Raw genomic sequence first — 19,563 nt, 5'->3', positions numbered from 1 at the left:
GAGGCAGCTCTGGAGGCCGCTGGAGGAACGTGGCTTTGGTTTTGTAGAGCGGATGAGGTGTTAGAATGTGTGGCCGCGCGGGGTCCGTCCGCAGAGCAGCGCGGGGGCGCGTCCCGCGCAATGGTCTCACAGCGTGCTGACAGCGGCGGAAAATCCGCGTCAGAGGCCCTGGAGCAGTCTCTGCTGGCCTTCGCACCTGGGCCTGGCTGCTGAGGGAGAAACGCCGAGGCTGCTTTGTGCACAGTAGTGCTGATGCTCTCCGTTTTTACCACCTCCTAGGGCATTTCTGTCTGGAAGCAGCATGTCTCTGGAAATAAACATAAAACTGTCCAATTCAAGCAAGCTCTCAAAATAATGTAACGCAGACCGAGAATCCATAATTTGGCTGAGCACAGTTTTTAAATGTTTGCTTGCCACTCGTGTTGGTAACGTGAAGTGTCTTTCTCGTTTGATCGCTGTGAGTTCTCATGATTTCTCTAGAACTTTCCCCAGAACTGGCTGTGACAGAGCGTTCTTCGTGTGGACACTTCTGGTCGTTAGCTATCACCTTTGGTTTTAAGAAAGATTTTTGAATTAATGTAACATTTGTTTTTAAGTTGTTTTGTTAACTTGCTGGGAATCTTGCAAAGAAATTATCAAAATTAAAAGTGAAATTTCACAGTATACAGATGGGGTGGGGGCATCTACTTTTTATCAATATTTTAGTAACACAAAGTGGTGTTTTAGTGTCATTGTATATCACAGCTGTCTTTAGAAAACTATACTAAGATGGAATGGTGCATGTGTTCATAGTTTTTCAAGCAGTTTTAAAGAGCTTTGGGATTTGAGGAAAGTGAGGAAACGTATATGAGAACACGTAGATTAATTAAAGGACAAACACAGAGGTTTAAAGATCCTGATTAAACCAAACTATTTCTGTTCAGGTCAGAACATGGACAAGTAGTGGCTATTCGAATAATCAATTATTTGTATTGAAAAAGTGAACGTGTACTACGTCAGAAAAAACCACTTCTGCATATATTACCCTGGTAGTTCAGTGTGCCGTAGACTTTGTGCTGTACCTTTACTGTATTGCCTGGGATTCCTGCAGGGAATATTAGCACCTCTTGTTAGTTACTGTCGTTACCATTCGCTTCTAATTTAACTGAGAAGCTTCTTGTTTTCTATATTTAAAGAGAGAGGACGCAGAACCAGGGACTAGAGTGGTCATTTCAGTGCTATTAAGTAGCATAGTCTGGATACGTGGGATTAAAGCAGAACAGTGCCCTAGTTTTGTACTGGAAGAGCTGGTTTAATTGACCCAGAACGTGATAATTGTGTTCATTTTCGATAGATTGAGCTCTAGGCCCGTCAGGGTTTGGTCCAGCTCCCTGCGTTCCCGCGCCTGGTTTGGCAGGAGGGGGCTGGGCAGCTCGGCCCGGTGCTCTGCCCTCCCTCGCGTGTGACCTGGCGTTACGGCTCTTTTTAACGGCTCTGGGCTGAATGATGTGACTTTTCAGAACATTTCATAGTCATTCCATTTGCTTTTCACACTGAGAATCTGAGGGATCAGTTTATTTTTAAATGCATGATTGGAGAATAACAGATCCTGCTACTAGTAGGATACTAATAGGCAGTTATTTCTGGCTGTGAAAGCTGACAGTTGTCTTCACCAAAGTAATTCAGTTGTCAAGGAGTGGTCTAATGTTAGACTTGGCTTTGGGAGCCAGTGGAAACACTGTAAACAGCTGGTCATAGCAGTTAACTTTGAGTCAGGGATTAGAAGCTCCAGGTGAACGAGATAGGTAGGAACGTGCATACATTCCTGAATGTAATTCCAGCAGTTGTGTTAAGCTACTTCCACTGTTAGTAACTTACTGGCAACACCATTACAGGCGTTACTTTTCCCTGTGTTTTTGGAAAAACGGGTTTGTGGTGCTGTGAGCATTTGCACTCTCCTTAGGCTGAAGGTGTGCACGGGGAGGTGCCAGACAATGGCAAGAGTGGCAGTTCTGCAGTCTGGACCTGTATAAGTAGGAATTATTGAAGTCTTTTTAACCGAGAGGGCTTTGCGCTCCTGCTGCGCCGGCTGCGGTTCCGCGCGGAGCTGGTGCCGGTTCCTGCTGGCCCGACCCGCTCGGAACCGGCTTTGCCTCCCGTGGCCCGTTGGCTGGGCCGCCGCGGCGCCGCCAGTCACGTGGCGTTGCCTTCGCCAAGATTCGTCCTCCGGTGTTTCAGAGCGCTCCGGGTCCTGCCAGCATTAACCAGTGTATACATTTGGTTTTGTAGAAGAATTTTCCAGCCCTTAGGCCATGGAAAATATACAGTCTTCTTGAAACCAGTGATACCACAAAACTGTTGGCCTTTCTTACTATGAGCTAATCTCCTAAGAATGTTGTCTCTGGTTTTACAGACTGCTGACTGTAGTGATTTGGACTTTCTACCGCTTAGTTAATTGATAAGTTGCTTTCTATCTGTCCTCTGCTTTATTTAGTACGATACAACCGCACTACTGTGTGTGGGAAAAGGCTTATGTAAGTAAAGCTGAGTACAAATTGGAAACATATTTTTGTCTCTTCTGGTTTTCCTATCAAACCAGTGTCATTATTCAGATTTGGGGAGAGAAAAGGGAAAAGCCTGACTTTCCATCGGTTCCCTTCTGCTGTGTGTGCCAGTTACACGGCGTCTCGTAGACACGGCGTCCTGCGCGGGAGCGGCTCGGCGCGCAGGCGTCGCGTTCGCTGCGTCGCGTGGCGTCCGGGGCCCGGGCTGAGCAGCGCTAGAAAGCCGAGGTGATAGCAGAGAACTAAATTCATTCGATAAAGCATTTCACTTTTTCTTTCTCCTCTCGTAGCATGTGTTTGTTGTTGTCACAGTAACAGTACAATTTACCAAACAAATGTAGATTATTGTAGTACTTGATCAAAATGGTAAGTAGGAATAACAAACTGAAGTCCCCAAGCTGATCTGAAATACTTAACCATCTGCTAATTATTCTTCGTTGTGAAGCAGTGAACGTCTGACTAACAAGAACTCGGCCCAGCCGCCGCGCCTGCCTCAGGCTGGCCTGCGGGACTGCGCAGGCCCGCGGCAGAGCGCCGTGCGCCGACGCGTCGCACGCACCGTGCCCGTGGGCTTCAGCCGCTTCACCTGCTGTTTGTCGGCTCTGCTGTTCCGCAGGATGCTTTTATATCCATTATAGGAGTTAATTAAACTAGGAAGAAAGAAGGACGCACCTGAGAGTGGTTCAAGTTTCCGGTCTGTGTCCGCACTGGTTTTGCAGTGCGTTTTGCAGCAGTGTGCATTCCTGAGACCCCTTGAGGTGCTGTACGTTTTGGGTTGCCCCTTGTGCCTGCAAATTGTCATAAGTCCCTGAAAGAGATTTGAAATTCTGAAATGTTAATAATAAATGGTGCTGATACCTCTAGAGGCTGCTCGTTGTTACATATTTTCTATGAGGAATTTAAACCCCGCTTTTGTTAAGTCTTCCTGGTCATAATATTTATTCCCCTGTCTTTCTGATAGGGAAATGCTATCTGTTTGACTGTACTCGTGGAAAATAGAGGATAGCAACAACTTGCTCAGGTCAAAGAATCTGTGACAGACAGAACAGAAAATTCAAATCCAGATTTTATGACTTCCAGGCACATGCCTTAAAACCAGATTCTCATTTGTTTCTGCTACTGCAGTTTAAAGACGTACCATCCCAGCTTTTCTTCTCGGTATAACATTGCACATACGATTTACTTTTGTCTTTCATAGCATGTTATTGTCAGTCTTTCTTAATGTGGAACAAATCATATACCATAGATGTTCATGAACATTTTAAAGCTTATATGCTTGGGCTGAGGTTCCCCAGAACTGGGTGAGCTGGATAATCACTGATTTCAGAAGGCTCGGCATTATTTTTCATTTGTGTCCTTAGTACACATCAGCTCCAAAGTATGCGTATTGGTTATCTGCCTCCGTGCTGGCTTCTCGTTCTCAGAAGCCATGAGTATTGGATAAGGAAATAATAGGAAATGTTTAGCTGTGAATCAGAACACAAATATACAGGCCTAGCTTTGCCTCTCGCTGAACACTGCACTTCTCCATAAAGACTCTTTCGGTAGAATTTAGCCTCGGAAGTCGTCTGGTAGATGCAGCACTCGAAGTGCGTGATCTGGGCGCCACTGAATACTGCAGATCAAGGTCACCTGTTTGTCTTACTTCGGTGTCCCTGTCGTTACGTTGTCAGTAATATCACTGCTTTGTTTGAGCTCTGCAAGAAAAATGTAAGAGCGAGGTGTTAGAGTTCTTTCTGCCAGTTTAAAACCAATCAGTCTCCTTTACACACTGTGATTTCCTTTGATAAATTTAGTTCTGGTTTATTTGGCCATGCTTTTCCTTAGTCTGTGTTATTTTTTCCGTGGTACCATATACTAATGAATACTGTGTTGTCTGCATACAATATCCAGCTGCAGTTAGTTCTGGTGACAATGGGGAGAAGTCAGTATCACTGGAAAATGTTTTGCCTGTGGAAGCAGCTGCCCGTGAGCTCAGCCCCTGGAGAACATCCTGGTGGCTTCACATCCTAGAGGGGTTTCTGCCGCGCGCGGCAGCGCAGGCGTCAGCCAGGGTTTGGCAGGCCGGCGCGGCGTTTCCCGGGGCGCGTGGCGGCCCGAGCCGCCCTTGGGAAGCAGCTCTGCAAGTCGTCTGCTGCAGGAGTGATTCTGTGATCCTCCGGGCAAAAGAAACCGGTTCTCATCTGCTTCTGTTATCACACCTTATATACAGAAGAGTTCAAAACGCCAGCGCCCAGATGAAGGCTGGTAGCACTGAAAGAAGTCAATATAGCTAATCAGCCTTCTTGCTTCAGAAGGAGGGAACACCACTGAAAAGGTGAAGCTTCTTGTATATTTACAAATAATATGTTCTGTCACATTCCAGTCTGTCACATTCAATTTAATTTTTTATTGGCATCCAGCAGCTCTGTCTTCCTGGGCCTCACTACCCACAAAAAGCCCATTTCCTTACACTTTTATTTGGAATTTACAGGACTGTGCTAACCCTCCTATACTTTTTGTTGCTCATCTGTCTTGTTGGTCCTCATCTGTATGTTTTCCTGGAAAACTTACTATTCGTTCTGGATAAATGCTGACGGCTGCTGATGCAGATCAAGAGAATGTTTCTACCCTTGATGTCGATGAGCGTAGCTCAGAACTTGCTCAGAATGGCTGGTCCGTGTTTGCGGTGGGTGCGTGTTGGTAGCTCTGGTGTGTTGGATGTTGGCTGAGGCAGCTCCCAGTGTGGTTGGACCTGGCAGTGGGTGAATTCAGAAGAGCTGAGAGTTGGCTCTGTCCTTTTACTTATTTCTTTATCGAGTTAGTTATTTATTTCTGTAAAGAAGAAAACCTCAATAAGTCACGTGGCTTTTCCTAAATTTGCTAGGCTGTTGCTGGTGGCATGTAACTTAGAGCTCTACATGAGGGTAATGAGACATTACTAGAGAACATGTAAGAACACTTTGATTTCAGGAAAGAATTCATGTTTTCCCAGATGGAAATCTTATTTCTAGGGTTTTGTTGTTTTGTTTAGGTTTTAATCTGAATAAGTTTGAGGCATGCTTACTACCAGGACATTACATGAAAATACTTTGTTTTCACTGCACAAAATTATTACACTTCCAAAGGTCTGATTATCAGTAATTCACGGCATCCTGGAAGGGTTTGGATTGGAAGGGGCTTCAAAGCTCGTGCAGTGCAGTCCCGGGCACGGCAGGGCCACCTTCCACCAGCCCAGGGCGCCCAGCGCCCCGGCCAGCCCGCCGCGGCGGGACGGGGCACCAGGGCTGCTGGCGGCAGCTCGTGCCAGCGCCTCCCCACCCTCCTGGGGAAGAATTTGCTTCCTATATCTCATCTAAATCTCCCCTTTTTCAGCTTTAAGCCATCACATCTGGTCCTGTCACTCCACGCCCTTGTGAAAAGTCCGTCTCCAGCTTTCCTGTGGTCCCTTCAGGTGCTGGAGGCTGCTCCAGGGCCTCCCCGGAGCTTCTCCTCCGCCGCTGACCAGCCCAGCTCTCTCACCTGTCCGAGCAGAGCTGCCCCAGCCTCGGCTCGTTCCCGGGGCTGCTCGGGCCCCGCGCCCGGGGGCTCGTGTCCTGACGCCGGGCGCGGGCGCGTGGTGCTCAGCTGCGCTCAGCGCGGGGCACTGCCTTTCCGGCCCTTCTAAAAGGTTGCGCTTCACTAGCATAGTTGCATTTCCTGTTGTTTTACTAGCTGGAATTTATTGAGAAAATGTAGTGTTCTAAAGCCAGAACAGCGAAAGTGAGCCAGCTAGCTATTTTCCTGAAACTGAGTGCTCTTTTCAAGGCAGGGCAAGAGAATGTGGGGTGGAGGGGGAGTCATTAATTATAAACATACTGAAAAAACAGTATGGAAAATCTAATGTGGAAATATGGTAGATTTTTATGCTGCACAAGTTATTTTCCTGCTCGAAAGAATGTTCCTTTGTTTGTTATGCAACAAGGAAGCACTAACTTCTCCCACACCTCATAGGATAGCTCAGGAATATATTGAAGTCTGCCTTTTAGCGGACCCTGAACGTTTGAGCAGTCCTGCGAAGGAAGCGCGGGCTGCGGCGCTCTTTCGGGACGCAGCAGCAGCAGCCGCAGTGACCCCGAGCGGGGCGCGCGCGGCGGGTTCTGCGCGGTCTGTTCGAACGGCGTTCCCAGCAGCCTCGGCGTGTGTTTCCCTTCCGAGACCGCTGAGTCAGCAGGAGCTCCGTGAGTGACACCTGAGACAGGAGCTTATGCCGTTTGTATTTTTAACGAACTTACAGAGACGAAAAAGAGCAGCGCGTCACCAGGCATCACATCTGTGATGCTCGTTTTTTCTACTGAATGTAACCTGATAGCAAATTTTCTGAATATTGACTTAAGAAAAACATTTAATCTGTATATCATGCACGTTTTCAAAAGATGCTGCATTTACTAACTTTCCACAAGCTTTGGGAATAAGAATTATCTCTTTCAATAAAAGAATTTGGGATTTATAGAGTAGGAGCTTCAGGCTGGTTTCAACAAAGCTGGAAGGGCAAATAGCACAGGAGCATCGAGTCTGTGAGACCTCTTGGCACCAGGTGCTGGGAATACGAGTCCCCAGACTTGGACCAGCTATAATAACTTGCAGTCTGAGCAAAATACAGTCACACAAAAATCTTCAATAAGTATTTATTTTGGGCTGCTGGCTAACTTAAGAGGAACTAAAAACATCTTTTGTATGTATTTTCTGGAGTAGCGACTATGAACATGCAGTGCTTTTGTACTCAGCACTTACGTAAATGGTCAAAAGATGTTCCTGAAAAGCCGTGGTTGTTTTTGGAAAGGATCAGATGTGCCAGATTCCATCCTCCGCGCGGAGCTTCGCAGGCGGACCCGCGTCTGACGCCGTCCTGCCCGTGTCTGGGAGATGCGCTTTGTTTCTCCCATCATCTGCACCCGAGGCCTGGTCAACATAGAGTGCAGCTACAAGTCCTAACAGGGATTCACGTCACACACGCGCTCAGCGCCTCTGTGTTCTTCTCTGCGGTCATGTAGTTGAAATACTGAAACCGAGTGAAGTATCCTCACAAAAGGCAAGTGTTACTCCTCCTCATTGCCGTTTGAATGCACTCAGTGACTGAACTGAATAGATGAGCCTTGCTTTATGTTGTCATGGGAGCTTCCGTGAGTTTTACAAGACTGTGTTGCAGAATTATCTTTCAGTTTTCCAGAGCTAAGAACTAACGCTTGGTAGGCAGCCTCAGTGATGATTCGGTTTTGATGGCTGTGTATTGTATGTACTTCCCGGTCAGTATTTTCCCGGTGTCCGTGTTCGCTTTCTGGCTGTTCTCGGGTTATAAAAGAAATCCGCTACAGATCGTAGTGGTTTGTGTGAAACTGAATGGCACGTGTTGATAAAAGCAGTTGGGTACCATGCAAGAAACGTTATGCTATATCATTAATTCCTTTCAGTCTTAAGCCTGCCTTTATTTTTTTTCTTACATAATTCGCAAAGGTAGAATTACCGTACAACAGAGACTAACTCTGCAAAATACCTGCCTATGAAATTTGGGTATAGGTATGTTTTTGATGATGAAGATAGCTGACATTTTGTCTGGTCGGCAGGTGCTTTGGAAAAGCATTTTTGGCAACTACAGTAATCGCCATCTTTCTGTACTTACTGAGAAGGTTTGCTGAGAGCTCTGGGCTTGGCCGGCGGGAGCGCTGGGCGCTGGCGCTGCCGCTCCGCACGGGGAACCGCACGGGGGAACCGCACGGGGAACCGCACGGGGGAACCGCACGGGGAACCGCACGGGGAACCGCACGGGGAACCGCACGGGGGAACCGCACGGGGAAACGCACGGGGAACCGCACGGGGAACCGCACGGGGAACCGCACGGGGAACCGCACGGGGAACCGCACGGGGAACCGCACGGGGGAACCGCACGGGGAACCGCACGGGGAACCGCACGGGGGAACCGCACGGGGAACCACACGGGGAACCGCACGGGGAACCGCACGGGGGAACCGCACGGGGAACCGCACGGGGAACCGCACGGGGAACCACACGGGGAACCGCACGGGGAACCGCACGGGGAACCGCACGGGGAACCGCACGGGGGAACCGCACGGGGAACCGCACGGGGGAACCGCACGGGGAACCGCACGGGGGAACCGCACGGGGGAACCGCACGGGGGAACCGCACGGGGAACCCCCCGCGTGGAACCGCACGGGGAACCGCACGGGGAACCGCACGGGGGAACCACACGGGGGAACCGCACGGGGAACCACACGGGGAACCGCACGGGGAACCGCACGGGGAACCGCACGGGGAACCGCACGGGGAACCGCACGGGGAACCCCCCGCGCGGAACCGCACGCAGAACCGCACATGGAACCGCAGGCGCGGCCGCGGGCGCCCTGTCCTGCGCGCCGCCCACAGTGGACATTACTCTACGTCACTGCACATGAGTAAAGTATTTTCTGGCCTTTTTTGAGAGGTGTTATAGAAGAACTCAAGTGCTAATTCAGTTCTCCTTTATTTAATGAGCCCAGACCGCCGTGGGGGTAAATAGTTGCCGGCTTTTGTATTAATTAAAAATTACACAGCTGTTTCTGTTTGAATCACTAGATAAATTGTTTGGTTGATTTGTTTGTTACAGGAATTTATCTCTTGGATTTAATCTACATTGATTCTGCATATCCGGCTTCAGGCAGCATTATGGAGAATGAACAAAGATCCAATCAAATGAACAATATTCTTCGAATAATAGCTGATCTGCAAGTCTCCTGCAACTATGGTTGGTATATTTTGTTATATCTGTTAAGCCTTAACTAAAATTTCTCTGGAACAGCATTGTGAAAGCGGGTTTTGGCTCAGTGTAAAGGCAGCACTAGAGGCTCACACTGGTAGAGTCGAACACTAGTACGTGGTGTAGCTTCCAGTTCTGTGCATGTTCAGTCTTAGTGGTAAATTAGGCAAATAAGCAGGTATTAAAAATTCTGAGAGCTGTAACAGAACTTGTGCAGTCTGCTGCTACGCGTGCACGACAAAGGACATACTGTCAAGCACAGCTGTTGTGTTTGGGTTATATTCTGTTTCCACCAGGAGCACTCAGAGAGAATTATTTGAATATCTTTTCTTTACAGTAGGTATGTCGTCTGCGGAGTGTAGAATGTGTTCATTGCATTACCATTTTATTGTTGGTATTCTGATGGTGTGTTTACAAGATGGAATACAGATCATTTCAATCTATACAGCAGTTGTTAAACTGCGTGTTAAGCGTTTCCGCATACCCCACTTGTTGATGAAGTGAGGAACATCAGAGGGCTGCTGCTTTTTGTTAAGAAGCTCTGAAATTCACTTGTGCGGTTCCAGCCTGTTAGCGAAGCCTTATGTCAAGAAATCTAATGGATTTGTGGTCTTGATGAATACTCAGCCTGCTGTTGGCGACTTAGCGTGACTTTTCATTGCTTAAATGTGAGACAAATGGAGGACCTTGAGGGCAGCTGTACAATTAAATAAATTCAGAACACTTAAGTGCTACGGTATTGGAGAATTTCAAATAGAAAAATAAAGGTTAGATTGTGAGGAAATGAGGTGAAAAATTACTTGTGTATGCTTAAGTATCCAGCCTCTGTACTTTGTATTCAACTTTGTTATTGTAAACTATTTAAAGGCAGGGACTTGGCATAATAATCTATGATTCTGAATAACTAGATTATTCAGCTATCGTGTTCTTATTGTGATATTAATTTTGTCTTTAGTGACACAGAAACCTCATTATTTTACTGACCCTTTCCTTTTTACAGTTTTGGCGGCTTCCTGCATTGCTATACATTAATTTTAAGTGCTTCAGTTAAAATCAGAATGAAAATTAAAATATGGCCTTGAAGAAACAACGGATGCCTTTAAAACATTGCACAGAATCCCAGAATGTCAGGGGTTGGAAGGGCCCTGGAAAGCTCATCCAGGTCAATCCCCCCGGAGCAGGAACACCCAGATGAGGTTACACAGGAAGGTGTCCAGGCGGGTTGGAATGTCTGCACAGAAGGAGACTCCACAACCCCCCTGGGCAGCCTGGGCCAGGCTCTGCCACCCTCACCCCAACAAGTTTCTCCTCCTCTTTCAGTGGAACCAAGAGGTGTTCCAGTTTGTACCCATTGCCCCTTGTCCTGTCACTGGTTGTCACCAGAAGAGCCTGGCTCCATCCTCCTGACACTCCCCCTTTCCATATTGATCCCCAGGAATGAGTCACCCCTCAGTCTCCTCTTGTCCAGCTCCAGAGCCCCAGCTCCCTCAGCCTTTCCTCACACGGGAGATGCTCCACTGCCTCCAGCATCTTGGTGGCTGCGCTGGACTCTCTCCAGCAGTTCCCTGTCCTGCTGGAGCTGAGGGGCCACAGCTGGACACAATATTCCAGGTGTGGTCTCCCCAGGGCAGAGCAGAGGGGCAGGAGAACCTCTCTGACCTACTGACCACCCCCTTCTAACCCACCCCAGGTACCACTGGCCTTCCTGGCCACAAGGGCCCAGTGCTGGCTCATGGTCACCCTGCTGTCCCCAGGACCCCCAGGTCCCTTTCCCCTACGCTGCTCTCTAACAGGTCATTCCCCAACTTACACTGGAACCTGGGGTTGTTCCTGCCCAGATTCAAGACTCTGCACTTGCCCTTGTTCTATTTCATTAAATTTCTCCCCACCCAGCTCTCCAGCCTGTCCAGGTCTCTGATGGCAGCACAGCTTCCAGTGTCACCACTCCTCCCAGTTTGGTGTCACCAGCAAACTTGCTGACAGTCACTCTATTCCCTCGTCCAAATAGCTGATGAATATATTAATAATACCGGCCCCAGTACTCTTCACGTTCATATGAGAATCACTAAGAGTCGTGGCTGCGGGCTTTAGTTTACCCCAGAACACTGAGCACAAAATTCAAGCAGAGTTTGCAGCAAGTTGACACTTTTCCACTTGTGAGATCGCATATAATAAAATCCACTGGCTTTCATTATGATGAGACACTTCTGTGTTTTCTTTAACAACTGAGCATCACTTTCACTCAATCAAATCGTTAGTATTTTCTTAGAGTCAAAGCAGTATTTCTGCCTGATATATTACTTAGGAAGGCTCAAATTCTCTATTTCCATTAAGATAACCATAAGAACCACAAAAAAACCCTGAAACAATAATTTATTTTACATGATATGAATGTTCATTTTATTTGTTTGAACACTCCACAGATCATCTTACAACACTGCCCCATGTGCAAAAGTATTTGAAGTCTGTCCGTTACATTGAAGAACTTCAGAAATTTGTAGAAGATGACAATTATAAGTAAGTACTATTATTTTCTTCAAGTTTTGGGGAATTTGGTACATCACTTGGCTGTTACATCACTTGGCTGTTACTTGTACATCACTTTGCTCAACTCTTAATCAAACGATTAAGAGTTGAGCAAAAAGCCATTGGCTGAAGGTGGTTTAGGTTTTGCCTGGTGTTCTTCATATTTTATTAATGGAGCTGATAATACCAGGGTGCACAAGTAAAATCCAGTATGACAGTCTTCCTTTATGAGTCTAACTCGATTTCCAAAATGAAATATCTTTGTAGAAGTTAAAAGCAGATGAAGATCTAGTCTCTGTTCTATTACATGATGGTTGTATTCTGGTAATTTTGTTCAAGAACCCTAAATTCATCTCCAGGATGTCCAGGATTGACTCTGTGCTATTGTAAATAACCATGATAAACATCCTCCCATTTCAAATTACTATTTGTAATGAGCTGACAGTTGTGGGGGTTTCAGCACGTTAAAGCAGTGCTTGCAGACGAGGTGCAGCGCTGACCCGGCGCGGGTGGCACGGGCGCTGCGGAGCACGTTGGTGAGTGTGAGCGAGGTGAGGATCCCTGGCCAATAGTTCTGAAGGAACCGGCACATTAAATCATACGTTTAGCAGTCAAGGTTTTAAATAATTCAACCATGGCAGATGCAATGCTATATAATTAGCTATTGGCAAATCTAGTACCTCTGTTCAGGTGAACAAAGTTGAAAGTATTCAAGGCAAACAAATGTTCAATAATACATAAACCACGTGCCAATGAAACAGTGTTGGAAGGGTTCATTGAAGTAGAAGGCGATTTGGATATCACAAAGGAAGAATTAGGTGGCCTGATGACTAAAATGATAGTGGCACAAAAAATGTTGTATTTATTCTAACATTAATTTATGGTGTTGATCAATAGATGTCTGTCAGAAGTGAGGTGCAGCCACCAAAGACAAATTCATCCCTATTAACTATCAAATACAGTGTTTCTATAAAAATCAAATTGTTAATACTGCTTCAAAATGCTGAAGTGTGCTGAAATGCCTGCACACCAATGCGCGCAGCACGGGGAACAAGCAGGAGGAGTTAGAAACCTGTGTTAGGGCAGGAGATCGTGACCTGGTGGCAATTCCGGAGACATGGTGGGACAGCACACCTGACTGGAATGTGGCCATGGGTGGCTGTGGCCTTGTCAGGAGAGACAGGCCAGCCAGGCGAGCTGGTGGAGCCGCTCTTTACGTGAGAGAGCAACCACAATGTGCTGAGTGTTGTCCAGGCCCGGGTGAGGGGCGAGTTGAGAGTCTGTGGGTGAGAACGGAGGGGCAGGCCGGCGGGGGTGATGCTGGTGTGGGTGTCTGTTACAGGCCACCAGGTCAGGGTGAGGAAGCTGATGAGGCCTCTCAGACAGCTGAGAGCGGCCTCGCAGCCGCAGGCCCGGGGTGTGGTGGGGATTTTACCTTCCCTGATGGTTGTTGGAAGGACAACTCGGCCGGCAGGGAAACACTGAATGAAATACAACAAGGGCAAGTGCAGAGTCTTGAATGTGGGCAGGAACAACCCCAGGTGCCAGTGTAAGTTGGGGAATGACCTGTTAGAGAGCAGCGTAGGGGAAAGGGACCTGGGGGTCCTGGGGACAGCAGGGTGACCATGAGCCAGCACTGGGCCCTTGTGGCCAGGAAGCCAATGGTACCTGGGGTGGGTTAGAAGGGGGTGGTCAGTAGGTCAGAGAGGTTCTCCTGCCCCTCTGCTCTGCCCTGGGGAGACCACACCTGGAATATTGTGTCCAGTTGTGGCCCCTCAGTTCCAGCAGGACAGGGAACTGTTTACATTATATATGTAATATTTTTCATGAACTGTAATTTCGTAGGAAAAATGGATTACACAAAGGGTTTATATAAGTATATGGTACTGTAACATAATATTTTAAAAAACTGCAAGTCATGAGTAATTGCAGTTTAAATTTGAAAATCATGTTAACTTCAGCAGCAGTCTTGCTTGTGATGCTGGAAGGTATTTGATGATTCTTAAAGATCATTCAGTACTTTTTCTTTTGATTTAGTTACTTGTGAGAATATATTCAATCAAATTTAGCAGTTTTCTTTCTAGACTTCACTATGGCAATGAAAAACTGGACTGAAGTCAAAAGGGGCATTAGAAAGAGGGAGAGATCTGATTCTTAGCATAGTAACGTTGCTGCAGTTTACATACATTGAAGAACTTTGACCTTTTTGTACCATGCTTGTTTCATCAGAATAAAACTTTAAATTAAAGTCTGTTTTCATCAAAACTGCCCATAAAGAGAACTCTCGTTCTTCTTCCATGTGTTTGTATTTTATAAGAAGTGTTTAGATTTTGTTTTTAATGTTTGATTTCACACTTTCCTCTCAAATTTCCCTGCTGGGTCCTCGGTTTCATGGCACTTTCTAATCCCATACCAGAAGAAACTGTCAGCCTTAGAAGGGCCGGGTGCGCCAGGTTCCATCGGCGGGAAGGGGGGGCGGTCCGTCCGTCTGCCGCGGCGGGGCGCGCGGCCCCGAGCCGCCGTGCACCCAGAGGTGCCCTCGCCCGCCCCGGCAGGACCCCAACACGCGTTTGGCCAAAGGAGAACCTCCGTCACACTGAAAAGGAACATTTGGCAGCCACTTTATATAAACAAAGCCTTTCTCTGCAGCTTTTTGTGCCAGACCAATTCCTTGCTTTAAGTTCGTGCTCGTCAGCAAGTAGGAACACTCCAGAAAACCCCTGACAATGATGTCATCTTCTAAAAATAGCAGATCTTTCTTGCTCAGCTCATACACTGTCCTGTGCAGAAGCTGAGAAATCGTAAAATTCGCTGGTTACAAGACTAAGGGGGCAAAAATAGGACCTGGAGCACCAGGATTCCTTCTAGTTATGCCCAAAACGTATTGCGAACCATTGTTATCTCAGGGCATCGATGGCAGCCAAGGGGCTTCAGAGCTTCAGCTTTTGTTGAGAATTTCACCTTTTCCACTTTTATTGAGAATTTTTTTTAATTTCTCTAAAAACTTGTTTTTCCAGATTATCATTAAGAATTGAGCCAGGTAACAGCTCTCCTCGACTGGTTTCCTCCAAAGAAGACCTTGCAGGTATAAAACTTCATTTGAAAATTTGAGTAAGGAAACAATTTCAATGTCAGCGGTCCTCGGTGAAGCGCGTGGGGCAGCAGCGGTGCCCGCTGAGCGGAGGACGCGCTCGTGCGGGACCTGGCAGCGCTAGGAGAGGGTGGACTGTCCCGTCTGAGTCTGCGGTGCCCCCTGCGCGCTCTTCAACTTGGGTTTATTCAGAGTGAGAAACAACATAACGACTAGAAACCAAGTCTGGAGTCATTGTTCCATTTTTCTGTTGGTATTTCCTTCGAAACTTGACAGCTCGTGGGCTGCGCTGTTTATTGCTCAGCTAGAGAATTCTCATTGCTGCCAGTTAGGCAACGAGTGTCACCAGCATTTTGTAATACCCACATGACTTTTTTCAGTGACCTGCACCTATGTGGCTGAAAACATGGTACTTGATTGAAAAAACAAATTAATTCCTGGCGAAGGTTAGTTAAGTAAGTTAGCATGAATTCAAATTGAAATTTAACTAAGTGTGAAGGCAATAATTTATTGTTTCTTTCACAACATTAATAAATAGAAATACAGTGATATGTTAGTGTTAAATAATTGTGAGCTAAAATACCTAAATGTCAGTAATGAGATAGTTGACCATGGGGAATTAAAAATGACACATTCAAAGGTGTTCAGGTCAACTTTATTTGAATTCAAGTTATAGGTTGAGATAATTTCCACTTCAGCCATTGTGTGCCAGGACTAAGTGCTTTGCGCTCAGCAAGCTATAGTGGTAAGAGATGATCTCAAAATATTTAGGCAGTTCTTTACTGTTCCAGTCAATAGTTTAAGGCATAGCAGTCTGAACATAGTGCTTTCAAGGTGGGATAGAGGCTCTTGTCCCGTGAGGGCAGCCGTCAGTTCAGTTCTCTGACAGTCAGAACGTTACTAACAGCGACAAGCCTGGCTGGGTTCTGTGGGTGACACGCTGCCTTCTTACAGTCGCTGTGTGTTTCCAAATGCGGAGAAGGATCTCCATATCGTAGTAATAATTCCGAAGTCTGTAATGGACTTAAGTCCAGGGAATAGTGTTTTCCTTTCCTAAAGTGTACTTACTTGTGTTGAGGATGGAAATGGATTTTTTTCCCAGCATTGTGACTTTTTCTTCTACCCAGCTTCATTTTTCTCTTTCAAAAGAAGAGCAACAGTGTAGTCTAGCCAAGGACACTGTGGGTTTCTTTTTTCCCCCTTAAAGTATCTTTATGAGTGTGAGGCTCAGTAAAGACAGTTAAATCCTTCAGTATTTCTGTTTGAAAAGTACTGGAGCAAACCACGTGTCCATTTTCCACTTTGGCTGCCAACTGGTTTTCCAGTAAATTCAAACAGGAGACAGACATCTGATTAAAGTGAATGTCTCACAACAAGCTATGTTTGGTATATGAGTGGCTAAATGCAGTCATTTAATTACCAAATGCATACATAATTTTGAATAGTGCTTTCGCAGGAAGATTTCATGCCTTCCATAACACTTCAGAGATTCTCGTCTCTTGCAGATAGCATTTAAAAAGGAGCTTTAAAGCGGTTTATTGTATGCTTTCAGGAGCTGTGTCGTTCACACAACTTCCTTGGCAGCAGCCTAAGTCTGTTCGTTCTTGCTCTGCCTTGAGAGAGCGGGGCTGCCGCGCTCGTGGTGTGCTCACAGTTTCCAGTGGAATTAGCTGAGAAAGACATCTGTGTTGCGGCAGCGGGGCTGGGCGTGCCCAGCGTCCACGGCGCAGCTGTTCCGTTGCTCGGGAAGGTATAACTCAATATGTTTTCCTGAACAAAAGAAAAGATCTGGTGTAATATATGTTAAAGACGTTAGCCTTCTCAGCAACTGAAGTTCCTTAGAATTTGCACATCAAGTGTAGCTTGGTATGGAAAACTTTATGCCTGTTCTTTTTCATCTTGCTATTATTTTGAAAAGTTCAGGGTGCGGTGCTAATCAGAACATAGAAAATGGTTACTCATTCTCTGAAGTAGACCATATTTATCCTGTCTCGGAAAACAATATAAAAGATAAAATAATGTTAAAATAATTACCGTGTCCTGAAAATTCCATCCAAGGGGCTCAAGGAGCAGTGCCGCTGCGTGGCTCTGGCCTCTGGCGCAGCTGCTCGTTGCAGGTGGCCTTTGGAAGTCCCTTCCAGCAGCACCGGGCCCCTGTGGGCAGCCCTTGCGTGGCGCATTTGTTGCAATAGTCAGGGTTGGACCTGCACATCCCTCCCTTTTTCTCTTTTTCTTCCAAGTAGTCTTGGTACAATTCTTGAGAATAAGTAGACCAGAAGGTTTACATCACCAGCCTACCAGGAATCTGGAGTAATTAATCTGAAACAGGTGTATTCTCTTTTTTGTTATTGGGGTAAAATTCAGCTCATTGTGCTGAGTCCATTCAACTTTGAGAGCTGCTAAAGAACTCTTAATATTTCTTTTAATTAATTAGAAACAGTAGATTGATTGGACATAAAGTACGTGATCTGCAGAGTCAAACACAGAAAATGTGGAGCCGGCGGAAGGGCCGGGGTGTCTGCGCGCCCGTGGCCCCTGGCACTGGGTGCCCCACACTGGTGCTGTCTGTGCGGCAGGCCCAGCATTTCCGAATACAAAACCTACACCATTTTCTGTGTAAACACGGAGTTGACATTTCAGTTTGCCATTTGTTTTACTGGTTGCTTTGGCAACTAATAAATAGTTTGTGCTAAGTGCTTTAGCAGCCAATCGTTCTGTGGAAATGAGGGTTGTCTAATCCTCCTGCAAGCGCTTGGTTATTGCTTCATGCGGATGGTGTCTGCTTTTCTTACGCTGTACTTAAGGTGGAAATGCAAGGACTGAGTTTACAGACCATCCAGAAAACTTTGCTCTTTAGTTTCAAGCCTACGCTCATTTTCAATCTCTTCCTCTGCGATACTTTCCCTACAAATTTTTACAACTCATTTGAGTTTTTTGGAAAGAGATTAATACCAGACAAATGTGTGGGATCCACGTGTTGCTATCAACCACTAAATCCAGCCAGAATTAGTGGGTTTTTTTCTTAACAGACCAAAGCTTCACAGAAATTGTAGAAGAGTGTTCTGTCAACACAAATAGAAAGTTACTAGGGAGAGAACGGTCACGCTCAGCTTTTAACTTTATCACTTTCTATTACTTTCTGTGGCTTCCTTACAAACATGTCTCTTCAATGTCCTAGTTTACTGCTTGTTTTAACTACCAGACTGTTACTCCCTAAGAATGTCAAGAACATATTAAGCAGCCACAGGACGGGGCTTTTCTGCTCTTTTTTTTCCTTTTGGCCTTTTTCTCCAGAGCAGTCACCTGGAATAATTTCTGCAACAAGTTTGTTTGTTTTAATGGGTTGGTTACTGTGTTCTGTTGAACCCAAACTTCAGTTCCGCTGCAGCGCCGCGCTCGCCACGGGCCGGTCTGGCGGCACCGCGTGCGGCACCGCGGCTCTCGCCCTGCCCTGCCGCTGCGGAAACGCCGCTGAGCGTGAGCCAGTGCGGCGCGCGCTGGGGCAGCGTCGGCAGCGCCAGGCCGGCCGTTCGTGGTTCCAGACGGGTAACAGCTGAAACCGAAACTGTCACCTCCATTCAGGAAGCGTGCGAAGGAAATAATCTCGAATGCACTTACTGTGCAGTTCAGAAGCGCATTAGAAATGTGGTGTATTCTGGAGTCCTGTAAACATAAAATAGGGTCCAAAGAATGGACTCTTAGTTCGCTCTTCCCTGGGAAGCAGCCGTAACATACATGTGTGCGTGAACAGGCTTCCGTTGAATCTGAAAATTGAAACTATGCTTTTACAATAGCCATCATTCTAGATGTATTTTTTTGCGTCATTCTTGATTCTGTGCACAAAATTCTTCTTAAGTTCTTTATTGTGTGTCTTGTAAGTAGGTCTTTCTATTTGAAAGTTTTAATTATCACCCACTGACTTTGGTTACAATGGCAACAGAACAGTAAAAATTTACAGCAAAGATTTGACTAGAGAGTCTGGGGCTTGGAATGTCTTTACTAAGTTTTAGAAGCAGAGCTGGTAAGTATCAATTTTACTTCTTAGCCCCTTGCCAAAAACTAGTAAATAGTTGAGACTGCTTTACCTTCCTGAAAAAGTCCCTCAGTTTTTCAGCGTATAACATGCAACTCATTTTTAGTTTTCTGTTTGGATGCCTACTGTTGTTTTTCGATAGATTGTAGTGGAGATAAATTGCGAACTTTAACTCCTTCACCCTGTTGCTCTTCTCAAAAGCTCTGGAGACTGTGCAGTTCACGTGTTCTGCTGAAGGATTGCAAAAGTGGCATTCATTTATAACGTTTGAAGGATTATTCATGGAAAAATTATGCAAAGGAAAAAACAGTGAGATCCTCTGGGATATGTGTAAACTTTTCCAAATGTTCTTGCCGCAGATCTCTGAACAGCACTCAGCTCGCTCTGATGGAGTTGTCTCACGTTCCCTAATGCAAACACATTTTTAATAACGTTTTAATATTTTTATACATTATTTTTGTGCATGTCAGCATAGTCTTGAAAATGATGCTGAGAAATAATGAAAACCAAACTAAGCCTTGTTCATGCCAGCTGACTGGAAAATCCTGCTAAGAGTGCTTTGTTTCCATGAAAGGCAGAATAACAGAGTAGCCATCGTGG

At 46.2% G+C, this 19,563-nt stretch overlaps 1 protein-coding gene across 10 annotated transcripts in view; it reads left to right on the top strand.

The window, feature by feature from the left end:
- Positions 1-19,563, top strand: part of RALGPS1 (Ral GEF with PH domain and SH3 binding motif 1) — a 61,889-nt gene that overhangs the window by 30,313 nt on the left and 12,013 nt on the right. For all 10 annotated transcript variants that reach the window (XM_065035308.1, XM_065035309.1, XM_065035313.1 and 7 more), the window contains 3 exons: positions 9,164-9,301; positions 11,737-11,830; positions 14,857-14,924. In XM_065035308.1, coding sequence (XP_064891380.1) covers positions 9,164-9,301; positions 11,737-11,830; positions 14,857-14,924 — 300 coding nt within the window. The remainder of the gene's footprint in view (positions 1-9,163; positions 9,302-11,736; positions 11,831-14,856; positions 14,925-19,563) is intronic.

This window comes from Columba livia, chromosome 19, assembly GCF_036013475.1.
Source record: "Columba livia isolate bColLiv1 breed racing homer chromosome 19, bColLiv1.pat.W.v2, whole genome shotgun sequence".
Lineage (NCBI taxonomy): Eukaryota > Metazoa > Chordata > Aves > Columbiformes > Columbidae > Columba > Columba livia.
The sequence above is the reverse complement of the archived record's forward strand: the minus strand, read 5'-3'. Positions and strand labels throughout refer to the sequence as shown.